Source organism: Aotus nancymaae, unplaced genomic scaffold (assembly GCF_030222135.1).
Source record: "Aotus nancymaae isolate 86718 unplaced genomic scaffold, 86718_ANA_hifiasm-v0.15.2.pri h1tg000040l, whole genome shotgun sequence".
In the NCBI taxonomy this organism is placed as follows: Eukaryota; Metazoa; Chordata; class Mammalia; order Primates; family Aotidae; genus Aotus; species Aotus nancymaae.
Genome location: NW_026988454.1, coordinates 76,899,817 through 76,925,932, shown reverse-complemented (window position 1 = coordinate 76,925,932; position 26,116 = coordinate 76,899,817). Strand labels below are relative to the sequence as shown.

At 40.5% G+C, this 26,116-nt stretch overlaps 1 protein-coding gene across 3 annotated transcripts in view; it reads right to left on the bottom strand.

The window, feature by feature from the left end:
• MDN1 (midasin AAA ATPase 1) overlaps positions 1–26,116 on the bottom strand; it is a 168,256-nt gene that overhangs the window by 41,341 nt on the left and 100,799 nt on the right. For all 3 annotated transcript variants that reach the window (XR_010336665.1, XM_064360839.1, XM_021665546.2), the window contains exons 50-68: positions 24,738–24,851; positions 22,005–22,137; positions 20,560–20,675; positions 19,074–19,207; positions 15,561–15,718; positions 15,219–15,339; positions 14,021–14,231; positions 13,436–13,667; positions 12,978–13,104; positions 12,251–12,421; positions 9,368–9,582; positions 8,615–9,002; positions 7,354–7,463; positions 5,713–6,418; positions 4,073–4,234; positions 3,317–3,590; positions 1,714–1,949; positions 970–1,065; positions 257–351 (exon numbers count right to left, since the gene is read on the bottom strand). Coding sequence is in view for 2 of the 3 variants with exons in the window: in XM_064360839.1 (XP_064216909.1) it covers positions 257–351; positions 970–1,065; positions 1,714–1,949; positions 3,317–3,590; positions 4,073–4,234; positions 5,713–6,418; positions 7,354–7,463; positions 8,615–9,002; positions 9,368–9,582; positions 12,251–12,421; positions 12,978–13,104; positions 13,436–13,667; positions 14,021–14,231; positions 15,219–15,339; positions 15,561–15,718; positions 19,074–19,207; positions 20,560–20,675; positions 22,005–22,137; positions 24,738–24,851 (3,799 nt within the window). In the remaining variant the exon portion in view is untranslated. The remainder of the gene's footprint in view (positions 1–256; positions 352–969; positions 1,066–1,713; positions 1,950–3,316; positions 3,591–4,072; positions 4,235–5,712; positions 6,419–7,353; positions 7,464–8,614; positions 9,003–9,367; positions 9,583–12,250; positions 12,422–12,977; positions 13,105–13,435; positions 13,668–14,020; positions 14,232–15,218; positions 15,340–15,560; positions 15,719–19,073; positions 19,208–20,559; positions 20,676–22,004; positions 22,138–24,737; positions 24,852–26,116) is intronic.

Sequence of the window (26,116 nt, the reverse complement as noted above, 5' to 3'; positions counted from 1 at the left end):
TGCAGAAGCTGCATGCTCACTCTTCTCTCCTCCCAAATGGAGATGGAGGAACCGCCCAGTTTCCTGCCGCAAGAACACACGCTGTTGTCTAGACTGTATTCAGGCCATTTTAATGCCCTGCTTTTAACTCTGTGATTAATGACTAAAAACCACATTCCGTAGCTGTAATACTATATAAATCCTAAAGAAATTTAAACTACCAAAAGAAAAAAGCCCTTACAACCTAAGTTCAGGAAAAGGAAGGAGAGTCACTTACTTCAGCTCCAGTTTACGCCACCGAATGATCATTTGACTGACCAAATCCAGATGTTTCTGCAAAGACAAAGCTCGACTTGCATTTTCCTCCCAATCCTAAAGAAACAAAGACAAAATTCACCGTGGACATTCTTCAATCCTGACCTCCTCCCTCAAGAACATCTTGAACTGTGCGTGACTGAAGACTACTGGGCCCCTAAACGACTTACACCAATTGCAGGAATGAATTTACAGTGTATCCAGCTTCTGTCTGGTCACATGACAGAACTCAAGTTTAGAGGCAGGCAAGAAAGCACAGTGTTTACAGACTGGAGCCTGAATTCATGCTGTTTGCTATCTGACCTGGATCAAAGACATGTGGCCCTTTTCTGTCCAATGGGGAGGTAACAGCTAACTCCAAGGCCATGAGGGCATTGCGGGGGACAGCATATGTGGGCACTCAGCTGGACTGAAGGCCCACCTGGAAGGCCTGGAGGACTATACCCTCATTACCAGTGGACACTGCATCCCACTGGAAAAAAGGCAAGGCAGTTCACCCTCATCACAGGGGCAATGGCTCAATTGCAATGATCTCACCCCATGCCAGAAAAACCAAAGATGCTTATCTTTTTCCAGCCCAAACCATAATTTTCTGTCTAACAACAAAGGTGCCACAAGATACATCTTTTGCCAACTGACCACCAACTAAAATGAGGAAGAGAGGGATTGGCTCACCTGTGCCTTTGTCAGAAGGATCTCTAAGCCATTCAGGAACTTTGAGATGGGACTGGAAAGTGGGAAACTACGAATTCTGTCCATTACAATCAGCAGCTGCAGAAATAAAGATATGGGTATCTCAGTAGGAATACCAGTGATCCAAAGTCACAGGGTACTGAAGAAAGTCCTGACCAGAAGTTTCCTCCCAATTCTCTGCTTTTAAAACACCTTTGAAAACTATGAATAAAAACTTTCAGGGGTATGTATTTTGACCGAGATAAGCACTTTATCTACTGCATACCCCAGAAATAAGATGAAGTCTGACAAGATAATCAGTCTTATTTCCTGTACTAAGGGTTATAGAACTGGCTGAAGACCACAGAGCAATGTCCAAGTTAAAACTGCTCATCATAAAAAAGCAAAACCTATTTCTAGTACATTTAAGAAAACTATAAAGCCTTTGGTAATATGAGTATGTGTCTGAATTAACAGAGCAACATGGCAGCATTTTATTATATGGTCAGCAACCCCTGCCCAACAAATAAAATTAACAGAATCCCCAAACATCATTTATACAAGAGAAATACAAAACTGGTGTGTTCATCCTGTAGTTAGTAAGTTGCATCTCATTGAATTGCACTTCTTTAAGCCTTTGTTTATATGTACACGTGTGTAAGTGAGTGCCCCCAGGGATGATGGTGAGGTTGTATCCTCATTGCAGATTCAGTACTATGAGAATTCCTTCCTCAGCAACTGCCCTACCTGTTCAAGTGCTGGGTGTTCTGGCCAGTCCTGCAGCAAGTGAGTGACAGCCTCTGAGAAACCCTGAAGCACAGGTTGACACTGCCGTGCTTCTGGAACATTAGGATGTTGGTAGAAGTCATAGGGCCCATCAGGTTTCACCATCAGGTCTGAGGCTGCCTCCCCAACGAGAGTGTTATGGGAGAGGGTGGAGGCCAAAAGTTGGCTGCCCAAGAGTCGGTCATTCAGTTCAACTCCTGTGAAATTAACATCATGGTAAAGTCAGTGAACTCAGTAAGCTGATCTATCAACACGTCAAGATGATGTCAGCAACAGGGCCAGGCGCAGTGGCTCACATCTGTAATCCCAGTACTTTGGGAGGCTAAGATGGGCAGATTGCTCGAGGACAGGAGTTTGAGACCATCCTGGCCAGCATAGTGAAACCTCATTCCTACTAAAAATACAGACATTAGCCAGGCATGCATGTGCCTGTAATCCCGACTTCTTGGGAGGCTAAGGCACAAGAATTGGGTGAACCTGGGAGGTGGAGTTGCAGTGAGTCAAGATCCTGCCACTGCACTCCAGCCTGGGCAATAGAGCAAGACTGTCTCAAAACACAAACAAACAAAAAGCCCAGGTGTGGTGGCTTACTCCTGTAATCCCAGCACTTTGGGAGGTCAAGGCGGGCGAATCACAAGGTCAGGAGATCGAGATCATCTGGCTAACACAGTGAAACCCTGTCTCTACTAAAAATACAAAAAATTAGCTGGGTGTGGTGGTGCGCGCCTATAGTCTCAGTTACTTGGGAGGCTGAGGCAGAAGAATCACCTAAACCCAGGAAGTGGAGGTTGCAGTGATTTGAGATTGCACCACTGTACTCCAGCCTGGCAACAGAGCAAGGCTCTGTCCCCCTCCCAAAAAAAAAAAAAAGACATCAGCAACAATGAACTAATTGGCACTAATGCCAGCCATTCTCCCCCAAAGCAATACTGGCCTAGAGAATTGTAATACCAATACCACAGTAGCTACCTAAAGTTCTCAAGTTTTGGGATGCGCAGAGGAAGTCAGAAACTGCCTAGGTATAAACAAAAGGGTGTAGGGGTTAACTCAATGCATTCAAATTCCCAGTTTTATACCTATTCTAGGTAAACAGAAAGGAAACTTATGCCTCCTCCCTACTTGTATGAAATAATGCCATGAAATCAGGTAGGAAACTACACTGAACCAACTATTAAACCATATTCCAGGAGACTGGTTGCTTCCAGGTATATATTATTTCATTTGAAAAGCACTAATGCTATTGACAGAAAGCAGAAATAATATTAAAAGGAAAAAAAATAAAATTAACTCCTTATCCTTATTTTCTTAATCCTTCACCCTAAAGGATCCAAACAATACATATCCATCTTTTTCTTTACCCATTTGCACACTGATGAAAATCCATCTTACTACATAATCCTAAATCAGTTTTCTTGAATCAGCTTAAGTTATTTAAGCCAAGGAAATTCCATTAATAAGGAATTATGTGAAAACAGGAAATTTATGAGTGTGATTGTTCCAGAAGCAGCAACAGCATCTATTTGCTTTGACTTCCCAAGGGCATAACAACAGTAAACTACTGTACCCATCACGGGGTAGAAGTGTGTCACAAGCGATGCCCCAGTCTGATAGCAAGACAGAAACAGGCTGAGGTAATGCTTTGCTTCATGTGGTGGCAGAGTCTGTTGGTACCAGAGGGATCGAGCAAAGTTGAGGCACAATTGCTGGTGTATCATCATTACTGCCTGCATTGAATTCTGGGAGAGGAGAGCTGGGTTTGTGGCTGCTTCCTCTTCTTGCCCATCTGAAGTTCCTTTGTTCTCCTCCAGCGTTGGCTGTACCAAAATGTCTGCAAAGTCCTATAAATAGCATTAGAGCAATTGAACTTTTAAAAATCAGAATCTACTTCTAATCAGACCAAAAGGAAGAAAGAAAAAAGCCTAAGAATGATGGAGAAAATGAAATAGGACTTATATATGTATTAAAGTATATTTTAAAAGACTATAGGCTGGACACAGTGGCTCACACCTGTAATCCTTGTGCTTTGGGAGGCCGAGGTGGGAGGATTGCTTGAGGTCAGGAGTTTGAGATAGCCTGGGTGACATAGTGAGACCTTGTCTGTATATTATAAAGATTTAAAAACTGGCAGGATGTGGTAGCATGCACATGTGGTTGTAGCTACTTAGGGGACTGTTTGAGCCCAGGAGTTTGAGGCTGCAGTGAGCTATGATTGTGCCACTGCACTCTAGTCTCTAAAATAGAGACAGGGAGAGAGAAAGCCATCAGAGGGAATGCATGAAGGGGATTCATTCCAAAACAAACCTGGCCACCACTGCCCTACCTGTTCATGCAGGGGGAACTGTTTTCTGAACTCCTGTTCTTCCTCCTCCTCTTCACTCAGGGCTGTCTTAGAGTTCCTGCTCCTGTATCTGTATAAGCTGCTTTCCTGCTCAGCCTTCTCTTGGGCTATGCGTTCTTGCTCATCCCACTCATTGATGATTTCCTGAAAGTTACATAGACAGAAGCTGAACTTTCACTGCTGAGGCACTCACAAAGGCAAGATTTACTAATGATTTCTCATGAAAGTATCATGACTCAAAAACAACCAGTTTCCTAAATCCCCCCTGCTGTGTCATTGTACTTTTGAAGGTGGAAAACTTGCCACAGTACAGCTAATGGGAACTTCTTGTCAACAGCTAAATGTGCTTTGTAACAAGGACAGACTCGGGGCTGGCCATGAGAGGGCTGTGGTTCAGACTGCACTTGGGTGGCACCCCGAGGAGATGGCCGAGGAGATGGCCAAGGGGTTCAGGAAAGAAACACTTAGATTAGGGACTGGTGCCCTTAGAAAGGGCACCAATCAGGCAAAACTGGAATGTGTCTTACCAGACACTTCTGAAATTCCCTTCCAACTCTAAGATTTCAGATCCTTAAACTGGAAAAACCTGTAAATTAAAGAATCATCCAATACTGCTAAGGCTGAGGAAATAAGCATCCACCATCTAGGAAGGTAATCTGCACGCAAAGCCTAAGAAGTGTGTTTAATCTTTGCCCAGCAGTCTTGATTCGTATTCAAGTATCTAGCTGTGAGACTATTTACTGTAGCACTGGATTTGTTTTTTTGCTTTTTGTTTTTGGTAAGGGGGAGCAAAATAGTAAAAGCAAGTATATACAAATGTAAATGTTCAATGATAGAAAAACAGTTAAAATTACTTGTGGCATAAACATACATGGCAGTCACTAAATAGGAAGCAGGTGAAGAATACACAATGACAGGAATATAATCACTATATGTGAAGTTTTTAAAACAAAGTTATCAAATAGAATAAACTTTATTAGTGGTTTGTTGTACATCATTTTGTAGCAGTTTAAGAACATGTCCAGGGGCTCTGGGGGGATCAGAATCAAACTGAACCAGTGCAACTCTTTTTTTCTATTAACTATGCTAAGATTTGTACTTTTTAAAGCTGCTGCTACTAAAAAAAATCTGTAAGTCACTGGGACAAATTATTTTTTGAAATTAGGGTGTCAAAGACATACAGCTACAGATAAATATTAATATATACACACAAGCAAGCCTAGAATGGGATACCTGGTATGTTAGTAGGGTTTATACAGCTTTAAGTGGTAGGATCATTAGAAATTTTGGTTTTTATTCTCTTAGCTGCATACAAGGAGAACAAATGACTTTTATTAATAAGGGAACATTTTAATGTAAGTTGACACAAGTACTTGGCAAAATTACCGTAAACAAAGTCAAAAGACAACTGACAAACTGGGAGAAAATATTTGCAGTGTATGATAAATGGCTTTCTCATTTTTTTTTAAATCTCTTAAAAATTGAGAGGCAAAGATCTGCAAACATACTAGTTATATTGGGAAAAGGAAGGAACAGAAAACAGAATGCCCACGCCCTAACCACACTGTGTATCTATTAGGCATGCTAATGTCCTGTAGGCCACCCTCCCAGAGATGGCTCACCTGACACACATGTCTGAAGAGCTGCAGGGCCCTCTGGTCCAACTCTCCCTTGCATAGTACATGGGAGCGCAGGTAAAGGAGAGCATTCATCAGCAGCTGCTCCCGAGTGGGACAGGCTCTCTGGCCCCTGCCATCCAGCTCCCTTCCTCCTGAGTGCTTGAGGATTAGCTTCCCAAGGCCTCGTAGAACCTCCTCAGACTTCACTGAGCACAAAGTGTCTGCATGAGAAAAGTAAGTGGGGAAGGTGGGACCCACTGATGGGAAAGCCAGCAAGGCTGTGGCCAGGGCCCCCAGCCTGTCTGCACCAACCATACTGCTATGGAGTGAGGCATGGAGTTCGGAGGCCACCAGCCTCATGCCATGTTGTAACTGCAATATGGATGCCTGCAGTGGGGTCACGGCATCTGGATACAAGGCGTACTCTTCTGCCAGCTGCTTCCGGAACTGGTGGTGTGACTGCTGCCAAGAGGCCTCCTCCTTTAGAAGGCTCTGGGCTACTTGGGCAGACCGTGGCCCATCCATGCGGAGGGCCTGCAGGAGCCGTGTGAGCAGATCCTGAATGGCAGGGGCCTTGGCTATGCTGGTGAAGTAGTGGTGGATCTCCTGCACCAGGGACTCATAGCCAGGCACCTGGGGTCTGAACGCCTGTTTCTTCAACAGGCGAGAGGTTAAATTCTCCAGCCGATCCATCCTTTGGCGAAGCAGCCTACAGAGAAAGTAACACAGTATGCAAATTATGTCAGAAGAAGAACAGCAAATCTAGATTGGATCCTCAGCTAGGAAAACAGAAGGAAGAAATATCAGCTGCTGCGAAATAATAATTTCTAATATCATCTCAATCGTGATGACAATATTGACAATTAGTGAAAATGGGTAACATTTACACAGCAGTTACTGTGTTGTGTTATGTTGCTGGTGCTCGGATGCATACCTTACTGAAGCCTCATCATGACTCGCTGGAGTAGGTAACTGCAATTATCCTTCTTGGGCTGATATGGACACTGAGATGTAAGGCATTAAGTGATTTACCCAACATCTAAAACCAAAGGTCAGGAGTAGGACTGGAACTCAGAAGCTACTACATTATACAGGCGGAGCATCCCAAATCCAAATATCCAAAAGGCTCCCAACTTTCCGATGGCCAGCCAATATGACACTCAAAGAAAATACTCATTAGAGTATTTTGGATTTCAGATTTTCAGATCTGGGATGCTCAACTGGTATAAATATTCCAAAATCTGAAGGAAAAAAAGAACCCCAAATCCAAAACACTTCTGGTCCCAGGTATTTTGGATAAGGGATCCCCAACCCGTACTGATTTCCTAGTGACAGACCTACAGCCAAGAACAGCAGAGAAATACAGTGTATACCATCACACCCCAGTTCTTCTAGGCTGAGACTAAGTTTTGGCTTCAAACATCTTGGCCCCATGTGAACACACACCTTGAATAGCCCCCTCCCCTCCTTTCACAAGGCATACATTTTTCCTGACTATAACCAAGGCTTTGGGATCTAATTGCTAATGTAGTTTAGAAGTGTATATTATCACCTCTACTGACACCATAATTACATTGCAAAGGTCAACTCCATCAAAAGGAGAGTCAATAATCCCCAAAACAAATAATCACTCTGCTGTGTTACCTGACATGAGGATGAGAGTAGCCGACAATGGCTTCATCTTCCAGGTCTCGTCCAGTCTGCAGCTGGGATGACAGGTTCCGCGTCTCCCATTCACACTGCAGTTGGTGTAACTAATGGAAAACAGAAAAATCAGTTCACTGTGTCCCAGCTATGACTATGCACATGAAGACAATGCCCTGGGGGCACGTAGAGGAACCAGATGGAAGGAATCTGGGTTCCTGAATAACCCAAGGAGAGGTGGCTCTGCTCCACTCATCTAGACCACTCACATCAGAGCTGTGAGGGGAAAGAAACAATCTTATTTCCACCACTGAATTTTTTAGTCTTTCTGCTACTCCTACTAATAGAATTTTCCTTCTTCAAAATATGTACTAACGTACCATTACCTTAATGTATTTAGTTCCCGAACTTGGTTCAAACTTCACATAGCAAGGGATACCACAGTATCTGACTCAACTTCTCTTTTTTTTTTAAGACAGGGTCTCGGTTCTTTAGCCCAGCTGAAGTGCAGTGATGCAATCATAGCTCACTGCAGCCTTGACCTCCCAGGCTCGAGTGATCCTACTGCTTCAGCCTAGTGAGTAGCTGGTACTAGAAGCACATACCACCACATCCAGCTTTTTTTTTTTTCTTTTTTGGTAGAGATGAGGATCTTACTATGTTGTTGCCCAGATTAGTCTTGAACTCCTGGGATCAAGTGTTCCTCCCACTTCAGCCTCCAAAGTGCTGGGATTATAGGGGTGAGCCACCACACCTAGCCTCTACTTGATTCTTGAGTTTTAGACAGCAAACACCAATAAGTTCAAAATTCCTAGGACACAGGGATACTATATACTATCTAAAGGAATATCCAAATCCAGGCTGGGCATGGTGGCTCACGCCTGTAATCCCAACACTTTGGGAGGCCAAGGTAGGTAGATCATGAGGTCTGGAGTTCAAGATCAGGCTGGCTAAAATGGTGAAACCCCATCTCTACTAAAAGTACAAAAATTAGCCAGGCGTGGTGGCGGGTGCCTATAATCCCAGCTACTCAGCAGGTGAGGCAGAGAATTGCCTAAACCCAGGAGGCAGAGGCTGCAGTGAGCTGAGATCACGTCCCTGCACTCCAGCCTGGACAACACAGCAAGACTCCATCTCAAAAAAATGAAACAAAACAAAACAAAACAAGACTCCTGGGAAGTCATAAGGCAGTTTATGCAATATCATGATCTGAACTCGGGTCAGGGAAGGAGCCAATGCTCCAAACGCTTGGCTCCCATACCTCTTCCTTGGCGTAACTGAGCTTGTACTCCCTCTTCACCGCAGGGTCAAAGCGTGCCTGGGGAAGCCATGTCTGAATCTGCAGCAAGCCAAGGCTCACCCAGAGGCTCCCACGCTGGGCTGGCTCAGGCAGGCTCTTCTTACTCTCCCCTTCACCAAAAAAGTAGTGCAGGGAGGTGAGCAACTGGCAGAGCAGTTCCTTGGGCAGCACCTCCTGACCAGCCATGTCCCCAAGAGTCTGGCCCACATGCTGGAAGGCCTGGCTGCTCCCAAGCAGCAGCTGCTCACAGTTCTGCATGTACTCCTGCCGCCGGGGCTTTGGGAGCAGCTCTGCTAGGCCTGCCAGGTGCCGGAATAGCACCAGCCCCTGCAGTTGGGAATCCATGCGTCTGTGGGGAAAATAAGAAAGCACTGAAAGTCTTGTACTGTATCAAAAGGCATTCCTTTTCATATACTATCGCTCTCTCAAGAAATAACCATAGAATGCAGCATCAATATGTGGAGCTGAATTTCTGTTCTCACATAGTCTTATTTGGTTTACTAAGCATCACCCTCTTGATCACAATATGCTTAAAACTGACAGAGGAACTGGTCAGCTCATGGTAGCCCGAAAACATGCTGATCCAGGCAGAAAATGCCCTCACTTCAAACACCAGAACTAGCCATTATAGAAGGAAGTTCTCACTGGGTCTCTGCTCCATGCTCTGGAGAAAAGGCAGGAACTTTACAGTATGCTTCCAGGGTGAGGGAATACCTGAATTCTGCTACTGAAGAGATAGCCATGTTGGTCCAAAGCATTGAACTGAGGTCCTGGAGCTGCTGCGTTCTCTCAACCCACTCTCCCAGGGTCACGTGAGAGGAGGACAGGATGGGGAGGCCACTCACATCCCAGGGACTTGCTCTGCAGCTGCTGGTTAAGACTTCAAAGCAGCACTTAGAGAATATGGGTCTACTGAGATTGCCAGGGCCCTAAGGGACAAGAGAAGACTCAGTAACTTTTAAAAATTAACTAAGACAATTTCCAGAAGCAGCAATAGGGAACCTGAGAGGAAAGAATAAAAAGAGAAGGTTCAGTTTGCCTGGAACAGGTAAGCATCACTCAGAGATGGGATTAGAAGGAGAGAATGGGTTGGGGCTGGTATACCTTAAATCAAAGTGGACTCCATGCTCTAGGATATGGGCAATGGGTGCTTTAGTAATGCAGGAGGAAAGACTGCAAACCTGGGAATCAGGGAGAACATTCGTGCAGAAGGGAAGGAGCTACACTATAGGAGGATAAAAGGCAATTCAGGAAAGAGTGAGAAACAAATGTAAGAGCCAGGGACAAAATCTGCCATGTCTGTGCTCCTTAGACTGTTAAATGGGACACAGTAATAACTGTCCAAAGCAAAGGGTTGTCAAAGGGCTGACAGCCAAATGTGTGTGATAGTCAACTCTGTATATGTCACACAACCCTCAGGGATCCAAAGTTTATCACTAAAGGCTTTGAGAGGTGTTTTACAATAAAGTCAAGTAAATCCATAAATATTTGAGGCAGTTAGGTGTATGATAAATGTGACATTTCAAATGAGAGTGGAAAGGACAAATTAGTCAAAATGGTGTTATTACATCGCTATTGGATCTGTTTGTATAAAAGAAAAAATTTGTATCCTTATCTCATAAAACATAAACAGATGACATTGATTTAAACATAAAATAAAAATATAGGAGAAAATAAAAGAAAATAACTTTGAACTGTTGAGGTGATGAAGGAAAACTTTTTTTTTTTGAGACGGAGTTTCACTTTTGTTACCCAGGCTGGAGTGCAATGGCGCGATCTCGGCTCACTGCAACCTCCGCCTCCTGGGTTCAGGCAATTCTCCTGCCTCAGCCTCCTGAGTAGCTGGGATTACAGGCACGCACCACCATGCCCAGCTAATTTTTTGTATTTTTAGTAGAGATGGTGTTTCACCTTGTGGACCAGGATGGTCTCGATCTCTTGACCTCGTGATCCATCCGCCTCAGTCTCCCAAAGTGTTGGGATTACAGGCGTGAGCCACCGCACCTGGCCCGGAAAACATTTTTTAAAAGCATGATCCTAAAGTCAGTAAGTAGAAGGCACTGGCATATTTGGAGGGAAAAAATAAAACTTGTGACATATAAGAAAACAAACTTGAGAGATGATGGAAAACGAGAAATATAATTCCAACCTATATTGGACAAAAGTTTAACATCCATAACATATAAAAAGATCTTCAATAATAAATTGATGCAGAACAACCCAATTTTTTTTTTTTTAAAACAGGGTCTCACACTGTCACCCATACTGGAGTGCAGTGGTGCAATCTCAGGTCACTGAAACCTCTGCCTCCCAGGCCCAAGCAATTCTCCGGCCCCAGCCTCCCAAGTAGCTGGGATTATAGGAGTGAGCCACAATGCCCAGCCAACCCAATTTTTTTTTCTTAAAAAAGGACGAGTATGACTAGAAAATTGAGAGAAGAACTAAGGGAGATCAATAAATGTGAAAATATGCTCAATCTTCGTATTTATCAAAGAAGTGCAAATAAGTTCTAACTATATGGCAGAAACCATTAGAAATGTTTATAACACCTAGTGTGGCAAGCAGATGAAGAACAGGTCCTCATCTCTATATTAAAGGAAACTAAACCTCACTGTGGTCATCCAGGACTTCAGGACTTCCCTCTTCACTGGCTCCTCTCATCTTTAAAAAAGTAAAATGCAAAAGCCACATCTGTAGTCTGATAATAACCATAATTTTACTTTTAATGTGTAGATACTCTGACCAAGATTCAATTGTAATTCCAATAACTTATGCGCAGAAATGCGCCAACAAGTGGACAAAGATGTATACAAGGACAGTCAATGTGGCATGCTTATTACAGGAGGAGGGAGAAATGCAAGAAACTTCAACACTTTATCAATAAGAAAGTGAGTGAAATAAATTCTAACACATCAATACAACGGAATAACTTTACAAAATAAGCTGGAATGAGCCAGGCGCAGTGGCTCATGCCTGTAATCCGAGCACTTTGGGAAGCAGAGTCAGGCAGATCACAAAGTCAAGAGATTGAGTCCATCCTGGCCAACGTGGTGAAACCCCGTCTCTATTAAAAATACAAAAATCAGCTGGGTGTGGTGGCACATGCCTGTAGTCCCAGCTACTCAGGAAGCTGAGGCAGGAGAATAAATCCATCACAAAAAGATAAATAAGCTGGAATGACATACATATTTCTATTACATATATGTGTACTTATTTTTGTTTATATATGTATTTAATATAAAAATATATGTAAACAAAAGGATACAGAGCAGAGTGGATATTTCTAATGAATTCTATATATTATATATACATATATCTGTATTGTTTAAATATTTTATAGTGAAAAAAAGATCTTTTAATTAGAAAAATAGTATAGACTTTTTCAATAAAACCTTTTTTGACTTATCTCCGAATTTCACAAAACATTTAATATGGTATACTTTTACTGACACTACACTTATTTCACATCCTGCAGAAAATAAAGCGTTGCAATCACCTAGTCACTATTGTATGCCAGGAATAAATGTTTACTGATAGATCCATTCAGAAACTCTTTGGCCACTATCAAACATTTTTTATAATTTTAGACCAACAAACCTGCAGTGTGGAGCCCAAAAGGGACTTGGGCGCCTCCCTCTCCTGCATTGTAGGCAAAGGGTTCCACATTAGCCAGTACTCTGGATGTGTGGTCACTGTACTGCTCCAGAAAGCCATAAACATGGAATTAAATAACTCGGACCACAAAGAAGTGATTTCTTCAGGAGACACCTACAAATAATGGAATAATTAGGTAAGAGAATATTTGAGAAAGACTTCATAAATCAAGTTATTAGTTCTCTTTTTTCTAAGACTCATCTAAAACTATCATGACTTTAAAGGTATTAATCCAAATTTTTCTGATTCTCTGCCACATCAGTAATCTTGGTCAAGAAATGTGACATGTTTACAGTTTTATTTAAAGCTGTACTAATGAAATTCTATTAACCAGAGTTTATTAGTATTCATATTCAACTTATTAGAAGAGAAGAGTACAAAACATTCTCACAATATATTTTTGAGCAATTGGGAAGTTTTTAGAAGCAAATATTTTCATTTCATTTAACTGGAAACCAAATGAATACTCCTGTGATAAGAGTTGTAATATACCCTCATAATTACTACAAAAGAATATTAAAAATTCTCTCCTTTAAGAGGTAACTCAAATAACCTGAGGTTTCCAACATGGAATTTTAAGAACAAAGAAAATGTTTTGCAACCACTCTGTCACAGAAAATCTAATCAACTCATAGTGTAAAGGAGGCTTATGTCTCTTTGTAATTTTTACCTTTTGATGATGCAGCAAGGACCACAGATCTCGAAGCTCTTGAGGAGCAACTGGTGTGTGATAAAGACAAAATGAGATGAGATGACATATCTCCTTATTTATCTGGGGTTGTTGATTTTTGCTGCATCTGTTCCAAAAACAAAGAGGGAGAAGATGGGGTGTGGACTATCAAAGAACTACTGGAAAGCTGCTATATTAAGGAACGTGTAACATAAAACTTATAATACATTTATCTAAAAATGAACAAGTCTATTGATAAAATTCCTAGTGACTTTTAAAGTAGAGTCAAAACTAGCAAAAAACCTTCAATACATTTTGGCTTTCCAAAATGGCAAACTATCTCCCTCTGTTTCAGAAACCATCCCCATCAAGTCTGTGCTTTGTTTATGGGTATAGGATACACAGAATAATCAAGAGAAAAAGTTCCCACAAGAAAAACAACTGAAAGCATGGTTTACCTTCTAAGACAAGCCTGTGCCATAAAATCAGCTGTCACTTTGTACTGCCAAAGCATAGCCAGGTACTCCATCGCAGGCCACAACTGAACACTCCTGGTGAGCTGGATCAAGGAGGTAAAGTCTGGATGGGACAGGGAGGAAGCTTCACCATGTTTTTTCTCCAGAGAACCAAGTGAGAGTCCTCTGGCTTTCAGTTCTAAACACTGAGCATGCACAAAATTCTTCAGTTCATCTGGACAAAAGACAAACATTGTATTAGGGCACAGTGGTCAAGCGTATAGCCTCTAGATTCTCAACAGCCTGATATGAGACTGCAAGCTTAACTTGAGCTAACCAGAGTTAAGCTCCTTAACCTGAGCTCTGAGATTCTCATCTGTGAAATGTTATTAATACCCACACAATTCTACTGATGGAATTAAAAATATATGTGAAGTTTAGCCCTATGCCTGACACTTATTTAAAGACATTTACACTATACCCCTCACATTCCCCAGAAAAGAAAAGTCTAAGAGAAAACTTACTAGCTACCAGCAAGAGTATATTTTCAGAGCATTTGTCAGCTAGCCAAGTGCTAGAATATTTTACCTAGGTTGACATCTTCCAAAATATTAGCTCTAAGTATCAATCCCCAGGCTTGCAGGAGACTTTTCCTCAATGTCCATTCAGAAGCAACCACTTGGAGACGATTAACGTCTTCCTGCCATCCACTCTCCCCAAGGGCAGGCATCTGCTCCCTGACGGCAAGGACTTTGTTAAGGACCTTCAGTTGTGAAAAACACTCCACCACCAGCTTGTCCTGAAACAACAAAACCCACAAGAGCAAACCATAGAGCACAAATGTGGTTTTCTTTAGTAGCCTATACGGTCTGAGAATAAATTTATGATATATTCTTAATGTTTCCAGAAAACAAAGGACTTGTTTACTCTCTACCCAGTTAAATCTCTACCCAGCCTTAGTAATCTCAGGAATAAGTAAAATGATATTATGTAGCATATTACTTAACAAGATTCATAGGATATAGCCTGCCCTCTTGTTATCTTTGGGTTCGGCATCAATTCAACCAATCATGGGTTGAAAATACTCAGGGGGAAAAATGGATGGTTGTGTCTGTACTGAACACGTTAAGGACATTTTTATCTTGTCATTATTACCTAAGCAATACAGTATAATACTATTTACACAGCGTTTACATTGTATGAGGTACTGTAATTTAGAGATGATGTAAAGCGTACACAGGTTATATACACACTCAACGCCATTTTATATAAGAGGCGTGGGCTGTCCTGGATGTTTGTATCATAGGAGAATCCTGAAACCAATCACCCCCAGATGCCAAGGGAAAACTGTATTTAAGAGTTATGCTTTAAAGACAAGGATTAATATTTTTTTTTTCTTTTTTTTTTTGAGATGGAGTTTCAGTCTTGTCGCCCAGGCTGGAGTGCAATGGCATGATCTCGGCTCACCATAACCTCCACCTCCCAGTTCAAGCAATTCTCCTGCCTCAGCCTCCCAAGTAGTTGGGATTACAGGTATGTGTCACCACACACAGCTAATTTTGTATTTTCAGTAGAGACGGGTTTTCTCCATGTTGGTCAGGCTGGTCTCCAACTCCTGACCTCAGGTGATCTACTGCCTCGGCCTCCCACAGTGCTGGGATTACAGGTGTGAGCCACTGTGCCCGGCTGACAATGATTAATTCTTACCCGATGTCAGTTCCCAAGTTCCAGGACTTCAGGAAAAGTAGTCAAATTTTTGTTATTTACTAGATACTTCCAGGCATACCTTAAAAGGAAACGGTCGTCCCAGGAACTTCTGCAACTTCTTCACACCAGCAAAGCCGCCGGTCTGGCTCCCCAGACACTTCTGAATATGTTCTGAGACAGTCTGAACTTCTTTGTAATATCTTTAAAGGAGAACAAGAGCAGAGGGGAAATAAGGAAAGTGGGAAATGCTGGAGAGTAATAGAAGCCATTACTATTTTCTTTTTTAATTGTATATTCACAAATATGCCAAGGGAATAAACCAAAATAAAGCAAGAAGAAACAGTTTCAGTTCCAAATCCTGTTATCTTTAACATCATCTGTCTGTAATTCTTGACATTCCTACTATAAATATGAATCTTACTTGTCTTCGTGATTCATCAGAAGTTGGGGGATCTGGTGGACCAGATGTTTTAAAACCCAGTGCCAATGGAGGGCAAGAAGCGCCAGACCTGGGGCATCTACTTTTACTGTGTCGGCTACAGTCCAAAACCGGTCCCGCCACTGCAGAGAACCTAAGATCTAAAAACAAAGTCTCTTAGATAAGATGGCAAGAGGAATGACTAAAAAAAGAAGAAAAAGAAAAACAACGTAAACCAAGACTGTTCACAAACATCTTCTGGGAAAAGGTACACAAGGTAAGAGTATAATTGTTAATCAATGCTCAACATACATACACAAAAAGTCTAAGACTAAACTGGAATGTATGTAGGAACATTAAGGCAGACAGAGGAGGCAAAGATCTTTCAGCATTTGAAGCAGAAAGTTATTAGAGAAAATAGAATTATTGGGTCAAAGTGTAGGTCATTTTATAAGAAACTACTAACTGTATTAAAGCAGCTGTACCATTTTGTACTCCAACCAGAAGGGTAGAAGAGTTTCAGTTCTTCCATTTTTTTTGCCAATATTGGCTGTTAATGATTTTAACTTTAGTTTCATTTTTATTTCTATTCTGGTGGATGGTTATCTCACTGTGGTTTCAAGTGACATTTCTTTGATAACTGATGACACTGCAATTTTTTAAGTGTTTACTGGGGATTATTATAACTTCTGAGAAGACATTCTATTCAAATGTCTTGCTCATTTTAAAAATGGGCTGTGGTGGGGCGAGGTGGCTCATGCCTGTAATCCCAGCACTTTGGGAAGCTGAGAGGGCAGATCACAAGGTCAAGAGATTGAGACCATCCTGGCCAACATGGTGAAACTCTGTCTCTACTAAAAATACAAAAATTAGCTGGACATGGTGGTTCATGCCTGTAGTCCCAGTTATTCAGGAGACTGAGGCAGGAGAATCGCTTGAACCCAGGAGGCGGAGGTTGCAGTGAGCTGAGATCATGCCACTGCACTCCAGCCTGGCGACAGAGCAAGACTCCGTCTCAAAAAAAAAACAACAACAAAAAAAACTGGGTTGTATTAGTATAGCTAGTTCATGGAATTTAAGTGTTTTGTTAAGAGTTTTTCCCAGTATATTCATTTTCTCCAAGTACATTTATAAAGGTAGCTATAAAGAACAGAAGTTTTAAATTTTAATGAAATCAATTTATCAATTTCTTTCATTTACAGAGAATCCTAAAAAAATCTTTGCCTATACTTACATTGTAAAGATTTTTTCCTATGTTTTCTTTTAGCCAGTTCATAATGTTAGTTCTTTTTTTAAAGGTCTCATCTATGTTGAGGTAACTACATATAATGTGAGATGGGGTAAAGGCTCATTTTACTTTATATGGACATCTAATTGTTCCATCATCAGTTACTGAATTGATCATTTTTGCTATTAAATTACCTTTGCATATTTAACAAAAAACAAAACAAACAAAAATAACTGACCATGTATGGGGAAGGGGGTCTATCTGTGAATCCTCTATTTTGTTTCATTGATCTAAATGTCTATCCTTAGACAATACCATATGGTTTCAATACAGGATTGCAATGCAAATCAGGTAACTGAGTCTCCAACATGGCCCTTTGAATAATGTATTTTTACAGTAACACTGTTTCTAGATTAGTGATTTCCTTCCATAGTCCACGAGGTCAAAGCTATTTTCATATCACGTTATTTGCCATTTTCACTATGATGACATTTACACTAATGGTACAAAAAAGGACTGACAGGCAAATTATGACTATTTGACAGATATTGCATTGAAAATGAATGATGTGAAACTGTTACTTCAAAAGAAACAATTGAGAGGCCAGGGCACTGGCTCATGCCTATAATCCCTGCACTTTGGGAAGCTGGGGCAGGTAGATCATCTGAGGTCAGGAGTTCGAGACCAGCCTGACCAAGAAAGTGAAACCCCATCTCTATTAAAAATACAAAACTTAGTCAGGTGTGGTGGCGCGTGCCTGTAGTCCCAGCTATTCAGGAGACTGAGGCAGGAGAATCACTGTTAGAACCCAGGAGGAGGAGGTTGCAGGGAGCCAAGATTGCGCCATTGCATTCCAGCATGGGTGACGGAGACTCTTTCTCAAAAAATAAAATAAAAAAAATAAATCTGGAAAACAGAGTTTGATAACTTCCTGGTAACGATTTTTCTGATGAGATTTGTGATTTTCACAAGTATGACTTTTTTATTTATTTATATTGAAGGATGAAATCTGTCAACTCAGTAAACAGTATTTTCCAAGTTATCTATGCATGAGCTATAGACTCACACAGGGTTAAAGTCCATACAAGTTGCAAAGTAGGCCAATGAATTTTAACATGAGAAGATCAGTGATTAGTTGCTCAGATTGCCCATTGCAAATAACCTTTACAAAAGGTTATTTGTAAAGGTTATACTGCTTGTCATTTTTGGTGTGCCATCAAATAAAAATATTTAAAATTATATGGAATGGTTACTAACATATTCCTCCCCTTTCCAACCTAACTACAAGAGGCCAGTTTTTCTTCACAAACTTTATTCCAAATACCATACTACAAGAATGCATCTTCTCACAAGCCAGATCTACAGACACTTGCAGGAATGTAAAACAGTTCTGCACTTTTCAATTTTTATTTTAGAAATTGCTTTTTTTTAATTAAAAATAAGTTATCCATATTAACATGAAATAGTTTGCTCCTGTATTTTTAAGCAAATTTATGGGTTTTTTTTTTTTATATTTTTCAGATTTAGTTAATATGGTAAAAACTGACAGATGTAGCATCTTCTGGATTTTTGAGAACCTTTAAGAGTATAGAGGCAGAGATCAAAAAGTTTAAGACTGGCTGTTCTACTTTATTAGACTTACTAGAATAATATGGAATAAAAACTCCATTTAACCCATATGTGACAATAATGTCTAGGACTTAAATGGATTAAAATGTAACTGATACAATCTATCAATATGTGAATCAATAAAAAAAAAAAACTATAGATCCATACAATGGAACACTCCTCAGCAATAAAGAGGAATGAACGACTGATACCTGAAACCACGAGTGTATCTCCAAATCACAACAGTGAGTGAAAGAAGATAAACAAAAAAAAAAATGTGTAATTCCACCTGTAGAAAATATAACTGATCCACAGTAACAGAAAGCATATCAACGGCTACTTGGCTGTGGGCAGGAGCAAAAAAGAAGAAAATACGAAAAGGGAATGAGGAAACGTTTTGGGGTGATGGATATGTTCATTATTCTTGATTGTGATAACGGTTTCTCAGGTGCACACATGTCAAAACTTATATGCTTTGAATATACGCAGTTTGTAATATGTAAATTATACCCCAATAAGACTTTAAATATGTGTATAGGTATATTTAAAACTGTTAAGAATAAATTTCTTAAAGAATATTGGGCATACAGTAACACCGAAGTTATTCTTAGCCCTAAGAATCTTTATGCCAACAAAGACAAATTTTGTTGTTTAAAAGAAAACAAGGTGTAGTTCCTTACCTCATTGACACTGGCATCAGACACCATTCCCTGGGAGGACTGTACCCAGAGCAGGATTAGTGCATCACAAAGTTCAAAAAAAGCAGCAAGATTGACCACAATTTCATGGGGCAGAGTGTGATAACTCTCTGGATCTGAGAGTCAACATAAATAAGAACATTTCATCAGATTTAAAATAATCTCTGGACATTTTCAAAATACACTATAATCTAGAACTTAAATGTTATCCCCAATACAAAGGTCAATTTTGAAAGAGCAAAACCAAAACCAAATTCTTTGCCTACTACAGGTTGAGTGTCTCTTATGTGAAATGCTTAGGATCAGAAGTGTTTCAGATTTTGGATTTTTTTGGATTTTGGAATCTTTGCACATAAATAATGAGGTATCTTGGGGATATACATAGTCCAAATTTTATATTTTACAATATTTTAAATAATTTTGTGCATAAAATAAAGTTTGGACTGTATTTTGACCATGGCTTATTACACGAGGTCAGGTATAAAATTTTCCATTTGTCTAAAATGCAATAAAAAAAAAAAAAAAAAAAGGGTAAAAAAAATAAAAAAATAAAAAAATAAAAGCCAAATCATAAAAAAAAAATAAATAAAAAATAAAAAATAAAATAAAATAAAAAAAATTTTTCCATTTGTGACATCATGTCAGTGCTCAAAAAGTTCCTGATTTTGGAGGATTTCAGATTTCGAATTTTCATATTAGGGATATTCAATCTATATTATTAAACTTGGCAAATGAGGCATGTTTAACTACCTCATTTGCTAATGAGGTAGCTGTAATAATGTCTCACTGACAAATGCAGATTATAAAGCAAAAATGTAAATAATGTCTCACTGACAAATGCAGATTATAAAGCAAAAATGTATTTATAAAAGTGTTTAAGAACAAAATGAAAATTAAGTACATATGTTTAGATGGAGAGTTAACACCAATAGATATGAGAAAATATAAATGAAATTGTTACTAACAGTAGTTGATGTAAAGATGAACTTTTTCAATTTTTATACTTTAACAGTTTGAATTTTTTCCAACAAGCACGACTATTTTTTCAATTAAAAACAAAATAAAGATGGGAGAAATGCTTCCTCCTATAGGAAATGCTTATGAATGTTATTTTTTTTTAGCTGACAGATCTGGTTTTCCAGTGGCTGTGTTACTTGCTGGACATGTGACCTTGACTGAGCATCTCCGTGTCTCCCTTTCCTCACTGATAACATGGGGACCTGTCTCACAGGTGGCTATAAAAAGTAAATGAGATCACGGACATGTAAAAGCATTTAGCTAAGCACCTGGCACAAAGTGCTCAGTAAATGTTAGTCATTAATACTGGGTAAGGGAACATGTTTAAAATCAGGCCAGCAGATGAAAAGAAATCAGTAAACAGCAGCAGCTGCTGAACATGCCTCTCAACTTTAGCAACATTATGCAATCAGATGCTTAATTAGAGAACACAAAAGGTAAATGTTCTTACCTTGATGGAATTCAAAGGACATTCTCAAAACACTATCTCTTAGCTTTTTGCTACCAACAGAAACCAATTTTGCTTCAGTAAAAACCCGTTTTTCCCGGTCAAGATATATGATTGTCCTGGAATGAGATTCAAAAAACGTAACAAATAGTTATCGGTTAATAACATTTTCAATCGTATCTTCTACCTGATGGAAAACTTGGAATATCAGGGTCCTTCATCCTGCCATTCCTCTCCTGCCTCTGCAAATCTTGGACTAAAGAGATGGAGGTGAAAGTGACAACTACTAAGGTGAAAGGAAAGAGGATGGATGGATGGAGAAAGCTGGGCCTAGGCAGACTGCCAGGCCTTGGTCTGCCACGACCTGACAAACTGAACTGTGAACTCTTCAAAGTGGCCACAGTAGAAAGAGGAGTTGGGGGAGTAGGGGAATAGAGGGCTGGCAGCTTGCAAGGCAACCTCTGAGGTATACACTACACTTGTGGATTCACTTTGGAAATTATGTAAATTCATATGTGAGTGTGTACATACGTATGGGGGTGCTATTATATCTCCAACATTTGAGGACAAGAAATGATGTGGACAGAGAGATGGCTAAGGAAGAGACAAGTGAAAACAAGTAGGAAAAAATGGAAAGAGCTGCTGGGAATCAAACAAAAACCAGGCTAGGGGCAATGGCTCACACCTACAATCCCAGCACTTTGGGAGGCCAAGGCAGGTGGACCACTTGAACTCAGGGGTTCAAGACCAGCCTGGGCAACATGGCAAAACCCTGTCTCTATAAAAAAAAATACAAAAATTAGCCAGGTGTGGTGGTATGTCCCTGTAGGCCCAGCTACTTGAGAGGCTGAGGTGGGAGGATGGCTTAAGCTCAGGAGGCAAAGGCTGCAGTGATCCAAGACTGTGCCACTGCACTCCAGCCTGAGTGACAGAGATGGACCCTATCTCAAAAGCAAAACAAAAACAGAAAACAGCCGGGCATGGTGGCTCACGCCTGTAATCCCAGCACTTTGGGAGGCTGAGGTGGGCGAATCACCTGAGGTTGGGAGTTCGAGACCAGCCTGACCAACATGGAGAAACCCTGTCTCTGCTAAAAATACAAAATTAGCTGGGCGTGGTAGTGCATGCCTCTAATCCCAGCTACTTGGGAAGCTGAGGCAACAGAATCACTTGAACCTGGGAGGCAGAAGTTGCGGTGAGCCAAGATCGCACCATTGCACTCTAGCCTGGGCAACAAGAGCAAAACTCCATCTCTAAAAAATAAAACAAAACAGAAAACAGTAGAAATATGACTATCGTACGATAAAGGCAATCATGTCCAACACCCCACAACTTCTCAGGTTCACAAAATTCAACACATGTAAGCTGTATTTGACAGATTCGTAGGAATGGTATAATCTGAGAAGCTGGTGAGGCAAACAGTGCACAGAGCAGCAGGTTTCACCTACTTGTTTGCAGCTGATTCTAAAAGGGCAAAGAGCTGGTCAGGCTGGTCTGTTTTTGGGTCAAAGTCCATCGAATTTCTTATCATGTCTAGAGCCTGCATATTCCATCGGGGGTCCAGAGGGATCACAAATTCATCTAGTTTAAAAACAAAACAAAACAAAAATCAGAAATACTGGAGTTAAACGCCTTGCCTAGCAAGTTTCAGTTGAATATCTTCATTGTTTTACTTTGAGCACATTGAGTCCTGATGAGGAAGAGGTTGAACCAGTAAATACCATGAGCTTCATCCCATGATACTAGAACAGCAGGGTTTAATAGCTTTTACATTCTTTCAAGTCCATCCCAATGCAGGATATAAAGGTAATCCCTACTAAAATACAACAATCCAACCAATGAATTCACTTCCTGAGATCACACTAATCCATGGGCTAAATTACAGTGGTCATCATTAGCTAAAAAAAAAAAAAAGTTACTTACATGACAGAAAATGAATGAATACATCTCACTATCTGTTTTCATTAAGAAAACAATGCAATTTTTTTTTTTTTTGAGATGGAGTTTCGCTCTTGTTGTCCAGGCTGGAGTGTAATGGTGTGATTTCAGCTCACTACAGCCTCCACCTTCAGGGTTCAAGCTATTTTCCTGCCTCGGCCTCCCAAATAGTTGAGATTACAGGCGCCCACCACCATGCCCAGCTAATTTTTGGTATTTTTAGTAGAGATGGCGTTTCGCCACGTTAGGCAGGCTGGTCTCAAACTCCTGGCCTAGGGTGATCCGCCTACCACGGCCTCACAAAGTGCTGGGATTATAGGCATTTCCCACCGTGCCCGGCCAACAATGCAATTTTTTAAACTTAGAAACAATTTATCTATAATCAGAGTGTGGCTGTTGATGCCCCACAATCCTCTGGCTCACATCTGATACAACTTCTGTGAAACAGCAGGAGACTGACACTTTCCAGAAGTTGCAAAAACCAAAGGGTGGGAGGCAAGACACCAAAAAGGGTAACATTAATTTGAAGGTGGCTGGCAGGATGGTTCACTGGAGCACTTTAAGTTTGCAAAGTATCCACCATATAGTGGACAACCCAGACTATTCAGAACATAGTGTGAACAGCAGGTACATTAAAGAGGGAAACCATTTCCAACGCCCAGTAAGATAAAAAGGCTACACAACTGAAAAAGATGGTTAGAGCTAATGTGTGACAACAGAGGACAAGTAATCCCTGCTGAAAATGAAAGCTGCTACTGTAAAACTGTTTGTAAAGATTACAATCCTCATAGTGGAAAGCCATGACTTAGTTCAGCCACAACTGGACTCTAAAAGTATTTTTCTCTATTGTTTGATTTCTTCCCATTCACTGCACGATCTTTAGTGTACATAAAGGAATCATTTAGCACAGAAGCATCATGCATATTTTTTTCTAAACCAAATGGCCAATGGTATATTTTGATCAATATCAAATGAAGATGGAGGTAGAAAATTTTAAATGTGGTGTGAAAATGCCCAGTTTCTTCATTAAAGCTTGTGTCAATCAAGTTTATATTACTCTGTTTTAGGAAATGTTTATTCTCACTCCTTATTTTAAAAAATAAATCTTGAATACTTCCTTTGATCAGACAGCTTAGATGGCTATTTCTGTTATCACTATGGTTTTATAACTTTGTCATCAAGGCTTTTTCAGAAACAGAGTTTGGCTCTATCCCCCAGGCTAGAATGCAGTGGCACTATCACAGCTCATTTGCAGCCTCAAACTCCTGGACTCAAGCAATCCTCCTATCTCAACCTGCCAAGTAGCTGGACCACAGCTATAAGCCACTGATTAAAGTTTTATATTTTCCTAAGTTAACTGATCCTGTGTAACTTTCCTTTAAGTCAAATATCTCATGGTTTGAAACTCTTCCTACTAACAGAGCTGGTAAACACCACAAAGAAGAGTGGAAGGGACCTCAGAGAAATAAGAGCTTAATTCCCCTAGTTTCTAAACACAAGCAGAGACAACTAACGATGAGTCAAAAATCTACCAAGCCAGTTTGTGGCAGAGTGGTACCAGGGCCCAGTGTTGTAACTCTCAGATTATTTTCACTCCTTGGCACATCATCAGTCTCCTTCAGAAGCTGAAGGGTAAATGGATAGCTTTAGGTAAAGCATGGTGGCTCAAGCCTCTAGTCCTAGCACTTTGGGAGGCCAACGGAAGAGGATCGTTTGAAGCCAGAATATAAAGACCAGTCTGGGCAACTTAATGAGAGCCTGTCTCTTTAAAAAAAAAAAAAAAAGAGGCCAGGTGCAGTAGCTCTTGCCTGTAATCCCAGCACTTTGGGAAACCAAAGCAGGTGGATCACCTGAGGTCAGCAGTTCAAAGACCAACCTGACTAACATGGAAAAACCCCATCTGTACTAAAAATACAAAAATTAGCCGAGTGTGGTAGCACATGCCTGCAATCCCAGCTACTCGGGAGGCTGAAGCAGGAGAATCACCTGAACCTGGAAGGCGGACGTTGTGGTGAGCTGAGATCGCGTCATTTCAATCCGGCCCGGGCAACAAAAGCAAAACCGTCTCAAAAAAAAAAAAGGAGTTTAAAAAAAAAAAGAGGGAGAATTTGCTTCTGCATATCATTAATCTTCTTTAAAAATACTGTTATGTTGAGACCTCTAACAGGTTAGATCTTTTTCCAGTGAACTCAAAAGATAAGTTTCCTAAACAGTGCTAAGAGCTAGAAATCAAAAGTGCATACCTGATGTATTTGGTTGTAATATTTTGAAAACATTACTGACTGCAGCTGAGAGGGAATGTGAGTAAAAATTCCTGAGAGATGCAGCACTGGCTTCCAAATGAATTTGTATGGACTCTGTGGAGGAAGGAGAAAACAGTGTTAGACTCTAAAGCAGTGCCATCCAACTGAACGTTCTGCAATGATGAAAATGTTCTATAGCTGCACAGAATAACCACTAGTCACATACGAGGGCTTGAAATGGGGCCAGTGCAACTAAAGGGCTGGATTTTTAAAATCTAATTTATATTTAAATTTCAGTAGCTCTCTGTGGCTGGCTAGTGGCTATCATATAGGACAACGTAGATAAAATATTTATACAAATTCTCTCTACACACGTTTAGACAGATGACCACGTTTCACAAAATAATATAAATATCCACCGGCTTACTGACAAATTCTCATGGAGTAGAAAGGTTCATGTAAACGCAATTACTTAATCTCCACCAACAAATTCCATGTTCTGTACTTTACAGTTCAAACAATGTTGTGATTGCTTTGACCTCTCTTAAAATGAAAGAAGTACAAAAAGACTACAGGTGGCCCTCCATATCTGAGGGTTCCACATCTGTGGAATTCAACCAACTGCAAATCAAAAATATTCAAAAATTAAAAAAAATAAAAGTACAACAAAAATAATATCAATTTTTCAACAACATACTACAACAACTTTTTTTTTTTTAGATCGAGTTTTGCTCTTGTTGCCCAGGCTGTAGTGCAGTGGCACGATCTCGGCTCACTGCAACCTCCACCCCCTGGGTTCAAGCGATTCTCTTGCCTCAGCCTCCCGAGTAGCTGGGATTACAGGCATGCACCAAGATGCCAGGCTAATTTTGTATTTTTAATAGAGATGGGGTTTCTCCATGTTGGTCAGGCTGGTCTTGAACGCCTGACCTCAGGTGATCCAACCACCTCGGCCTCCCAAAGTTCTGGGATTACAGGTGTGAGCCACCACACCCGACCTGCAACAACTATTTACATAGCAGTTACATTGTATTAGGTATTATAAGTAATCCAGAGATTATTTAATGCATACAAGGGATGTGTGTAAGGTATACGAAAATACTATCCCATTTCATATAAGGGGCCTTTGCATCCACGTATGTTGGTATTCCCGGGTTGGTGGGGGAGGGAGAGACCTCGTATCAATCCCCCACAGATACCAAGGGACAATTCTAAGTGTTGCAAAATGTAGCACTGGAACTAAAATAAGATTAGAATCTTACATACTTTTAGAGGAAATGAATTTATCAAAATTAATACCTTTCCCAGATAGAATGATTCTGCAACAGTAGTACAGCACAAAAAGCAGATATTCAAAACTGAAAACTAAAATAATATAG